Below are 5,335 nucleotides of genomic sequence, written 5' to 3'. Positions count from 1 at the left end.
AGCAGTTACCCTTACTGATAAGCAGAGGCAGTATGGCCATCAACTGACTTTCCTTTGTTACTGAGGCATTGGGCATGGAAAAGAGTGAAAATGAAGAGTTCTGGATTGTGACAGGGCCTGCTGTAGGCATGATAGGATTCTTAATGTCTTCTGATTTCTATGCATCATTAGGCATCACAGAAGAGGACAGTCAGCCCAGCTAGCACACTTCAGACCACTGTGGCTGGGCTGCTTTTGTGCATGCTGGTATGCAGAGTAGAAATGCAGATAATTTAAAAGGCTTTCCTAAAACCCTGCAAATTCTGGCAGTAGCTTATCACAGCTGTTTCCTATCCCATCTCTTTCCAGATATTGTGTGATAAACTGGAATGCTCTGTTTGTTCCTGAGGCATTGCACTGACATAACAGCAGAGCTTGTCAGGGAAGAGCATTTCTCAGGTACAGTGCACTGAAGTAACTCAGATGCTTACCAGCTCCATTTTAGTTAGGACTGGGTAAATGTAAATGAATTCCACATTTGTTGTGGCCATATGACCTTGGAGGTAGCAGGGCCAGCTGTCTTCTTCTAGGATGAAACATGGGTCTGCCTCAGCTGGAGGAAGGAAGGGTAGAGCTGTTGGGTACTTAGAAATGTGGCATCTGGTGCCTCATGCCCAAAGGCTGACATCCCAAGTGAGGTATGCATGTACATGTGCATTCAGCAGCACAAGGAGAAAATGGTGCAGAATACTACAGGGGCACAAGATCTGCTGGTTATCTCCTGGAAAAACCTTGACTCCATATGCATACATGATAGTTTTTCCACTTAGTGACCTAATCTTTTAATTTCACCTGAAATGAGTAACCCTCAGGTGATAATAAATCATTGTTGGCAGCCAGGCCAGAAATATAAGGATTATAAAGATAAACTCTGCATCTTTTTTTTTTTAATATCTATATATCTTTAGCTTCCTTCATCTTTTTCTTCTCTCCAACAAGTACCATGATTTTCCCTTTACTAAGACAGTTTCTGTGATGTTAGATCTGTCCAAATTTTGTGATAGATTTGGATTGTCAGATGCTATTTCCATAATCTCCTTTTGAAAAATCTGAGTTTCAGCAATTTACTCTAGCTTCCAGACATAAAGTGGTGGTTCTTGAACATGTCCACAGACATCAGGTTAAGTCAGTTGGTTCAGGTGGCCAGTTCCTGCATGCTTTATGCACAGAGGGGGAATTGGGGGTACAGGAGAAGACTCACATTCACCTCCCACAGTCTTGTCCCAAAACTGGGTTCTTTATCTGATGTGCAAAAAGTAATCAACACACAGACTCGAGATATTTGTTTTACTCCAGTTCTGTGCAGAAAAAGGGTGCTAGGCAATAATTTGCAAAGCTAAGCAGTGTATTTGTACTGTGGGCTTATCATAGAAGAACACTCCTACTCGATGACCGTTGGGTGGTTCTTTGTTCCTCTTGATGTGAATGTCCATCTTCAATGTGCTACACATGCTCAGCAGGTAGGGATCTTTACTGGGAGGTGGGTAACTTAAGCACTGGAGGAGTGTTTTTTGGCTGGCTTTTGTCTGTTGTTAAGTTAAGCCATTATTTCTAAACCAAAAGCATGCTCAGCTCTGATATTTGTAATTTAAGTTGTTTTTAATTCTAGTGGCTTATATATAATTAGGTATATCAAGGCTTTTAGCTTATTTTTTTCTTAAATAAGCCTGTGGTCATTTAGTGTTTGTTGGTGATTGGTTTTTTGTTTTTGTTTTTTTAAAACAGGAGATCAGGTTGATGATAGTTTTTTATATGGAGCTCTTTGGAACATGTGCATGGATAATGATAATTGATTAAGGGTGACAAGTTAAAATCTTATTTTCCTCAAAAGTTAAACCTCTATTTTTTATTAAGATGCTGACAATCCTAAGCAGAGTAACTTTGAGTGCTAATGTGGGAAAAGGTCAAGCTAATATAGTGAGTGACAGAAGTGACAACTACCACAGAGTTCATGGGTGGGAGAAACCAGGGTCAGTGGTCTTGATTTAAAACACTGTTTTAAAGAACTTATACTTGATGGATATTTTCACTTTTCTGCTTGAGTACCTGCCATGTGCCCTGCTCTTTCAGTGAATCACTGTTTTTGATGGAAGCATCTTTAGGTGAAGACCTATAAGCTTTGAGAGTCTTCCTTCTGAATCAGATCCCTTCTTCCCCGTGCCTCCTTTATTAATGTGTCTTTTCCTATCTGCAGTGCTCTGTGCATCTTGTAGCAATCAAGCCAAGGCAAGCATATGGCCATGGGTCTGGTCAGAACGAGGTGAGGCTATGGGGACTGTACTCCCTGGGCCTCACTACCTCCTTATCTGGTGGCCTTCATGGAGAGAGGGCAGGGAAAGTGCTGCTCTTCTGAAGTTTCAGCGTAGCTCTGCCTCAGCCCTGTGTCCCTTCTGTAATCACAGGCACAATGGAGATGGCTTCTTTTTGCCTGGAGAGCAGCAGAGTAATGAAAAACTAGGAAGTCCTGGCGGTGTTGTTTGTCCCCATACAGTTAATTCTTTTCCTCTCATGTAACCAGGTTGCTGTAACAGCATTTTTCTTTGCAGGCGGAATTAGAAATATGGAAATAAATTATGGAGAACCAGGGTGCCTCCTGTCAGAATAAATATTTAATGAGAACAAGGGTTGTGCTCATTCAGAGTCAAAAGGACTGATACTGAAGTACTGTATATATGTTAATTTTAATGTATATAATACATGCTTGGACTTAAATGCAGAGTGAAAAGCCTTAGGGGCAAGTGTGTATTAAGTCTGTGACAGCTGTCTCTGTGTGTGATGGTAATACAAAAGTGTTTTTTTTTTTTCCAAGCTGTTTTAATTTGCCCACCAATCCGTCAGGAAACAGGAATCCTGAAGTACTTACTCTGCAAAGCAATTCTTGGAGGCCTGTGTTCTTTCATGTTGTGTCCAGACTGTGTTCGCTCTAACCAGCCTCTAAAGTATATCAGCTTTTTTAACCTCTTCCTAGCTCAGACTTTTTTTTTAAAAAAAATGAATAATTTCTGAATAATGCATTTTCTTTGTGTTGGAACAACCTACAGAATTTGTACTGTTAGTGCATACAGTTATGCCAGTTAACATGAATTAACTAGTGACTGTTACGAGTTACTTCCAATTTACAAGTTATTTTTAAGATAAAACAGGAACAAAAGGCACAATCTCAGAGTTTACAGCTTATCCTTCCAGGGACATGGGATGCTGAGGTGGTTTTGGGCTTTGTAAAACACATTCTGGAACAATTACTCGTTCCTTTAGGTAGTGTGAGAGAGAGAGAATAAATCCTGATCTCATTTTCTTTAGCGCTCACAACTCTTAAATAATTGGTCTGCCAGAGTGTCCAGGATGTCCCATGCCCAGATGACTTGTCATCAAGACTGTGGGGTCCTTTCCCTGCTAGCTTATTTTGCTCTCTCCTCGTTCTGTTCCTCTCTCTTGTAAAAAGCCTATGCATTTCTCTTCATAAACCTCTGTCAGATATCTCTGAACCTCTCTTTGCCTGTTTTGAGGGTTTCCTACTTGCCTGAAGGTAAAGTAGTTAGACGTTTGAACAGGGAAACTATTTCAATTTGGAATACTTCTTAATTTTCCCAAGTGCAGTCAATTAAGGCTATAATATCTCATGATGGCTTTGTAAATGACCTCAGACTGGAGAGAGATACGTAATTGGGGCTTCTAAAGCCTACGACTAACTCACTATGCATTGATGCATTCAGTGGTTTGTCCAGTCCATAATGTGGATGTATAAATAGACTCTCAACTCATTGCATAACAATAGAATTGCCTGCAGCTTAGAAGAGAGGACACTGGCTTTCCCAGTACAGCCACTAATGTGTTTTGTGAACTTGGATGATCTCAGTCTGCCTCATTCTTTTCATTTCTAAAATGGAAATAATAGTATTTTGCCTAGCTAACATTCATAGGGGAAAAACATTTTAAAAATGCTTTCCAATTCACAGGTACCATGATTGGGAGACAGAAACTAAATTATTATTGAAGAAAAATCTTGGCGTTGTTACAGGAGACAGACATACTGTGTTGAAACAGTACTTACAGACTCAGTTTGTAGCAGACTGTTGAGGACAGAAATTATTTCCGTGGCTGGGTCTCCCTTCATGTGCTTCTGTTGAGATAAGAACTGTAATACAATCTGTTCTCTTCCATTGTTTGGTTTATGCAGGCACAGGCTTGCTGCAGGAAGTGGTCTATCTAGTGAGTCAGGGAGCTGATCCAGATGAGATTGGACTAATGAATATAGATGAACAACTTCCAGTCCTAGAGTACCCTCAGCCTGGTCTGGACATCATCAAGGTACAATTTATTGCAAATATCAGCATTTGGATATCTTTTTCCTTGGTTTCATATTGATCACTTCATTTCATCCTGTGTCCTTGTCCTTTTCACCACCGAACTTGCTCAGTTTGTTGGAATGATTCAGAATATTATTGGGTTATTTTAAAATTGCTTTTATTAAGCTTTATTATACTCTGCTCAGTGCGTTAGATGTTTCTTCATGTCCTAAATATCTTGGCAGTGGATTTTGTGAATAAAAGTTCTGGGCCTCTCAAATGAGGCAGTTTTGCTTTGATTCCTTCCCTGCATCTGCAAAGAGGAACTACAGACACAGAGATCTATGGCTCTGTAGATCTACTACTCTGAATTTACACATCTAAAGTCTTAGAGACTCAGGATCTGTGGATTTATGGACTCTGTAGGTGTAATTTGAGGAGTCTGGAATATTCTGCATGAAATGACTTCCACACTATTAAGAATCACTTGGAAATGAGTGGTGTGGCATGTAAGTGTGATCTTGTCATTGCTGTAACTGCTGCTGATAGAGGCATATTTTGGAGAGATCAGGCAGAACACTGGGCTCCATCCTGTAACAGCTACCAGTGCTTGTTGAACTGAGCTAACTAAGGCTGGCACAGAGAGATTTCAGCTGCTTCAGGTCAATGACACCTGCAGCATTGCTGCTGTTTGGGGTCAGGGCCACCCCCAGAACTGTAACAGATGCTCTCTGTTAACCCCCTCCCCCCACCCCCGAAATGCTGGGGTTTGAACCCCAAGCCCTGAGGAAAGAGATAGGGAATAAAGGAAAGAGACTTACTGATTAGAAAAGGAAAACAGCTTTAATACTACCACTAATAATAGTAATAATGATAATAAAACGGAACATGTACAAATATATCCAAAATCAGTATCAAACCCAAGTCCCCACCTCCCCCCCATGGCCACACATCACCGTCACCCCCGGCTGGGGAGCAGCCCCTGGGGAAGGGTACCAGGCTGGGCTCAG

The 5,335-nt window shown here is 41.0% G+C and overlaps 1 protein-coding gene across 1 annotated transcript in view; it reads left to right on the top strand.

Annotated features, from left to right (window-relative positions):
* The first annotated feature begins 397 nt into the window (after positions 1–397).
* Positions 398–5,335, top strand: part of SULT4A1 (sulfotransferase family 4A, member 1) — a 14,909-nt gene continuing 9,971 nt past the window's right edge. Inside the window, exons 1-2 of the mRNA XM_008941637.1 lie at positions 398–494; positions 4,217–4,347. Coding sequence (XP_008939885.1) covers positions 4,285–4,347 — 63 coding nt within the window. The 5' untranslated portion in view covers positions 398–494; positions 4,217–4,284. The remainder of the gene's footprint in view (positions 495–4,216; positions 4,348–5,335) is intronic.

This window comes from Merops nubicus, unplaced genomic scaffold, assembly GCF_000691845.1.
Source record: "Merops nubicus isolate BGI_N331 unplaced genomic scaffold, ASM69184v1 scaffold2506, whole genome shotgun sequence".
NCBI classification, from domain to species: Eukaryota; Metazoa; Chordata; class Aves; order Coraciiformes; family Meropidae; genus Merops; species Merops nubicus.
The sequence above is the reverse complement of the archived record's forward strand: the minus strand, read 5'-3'. Positions and strand labels throughout refer to the sequence as shown.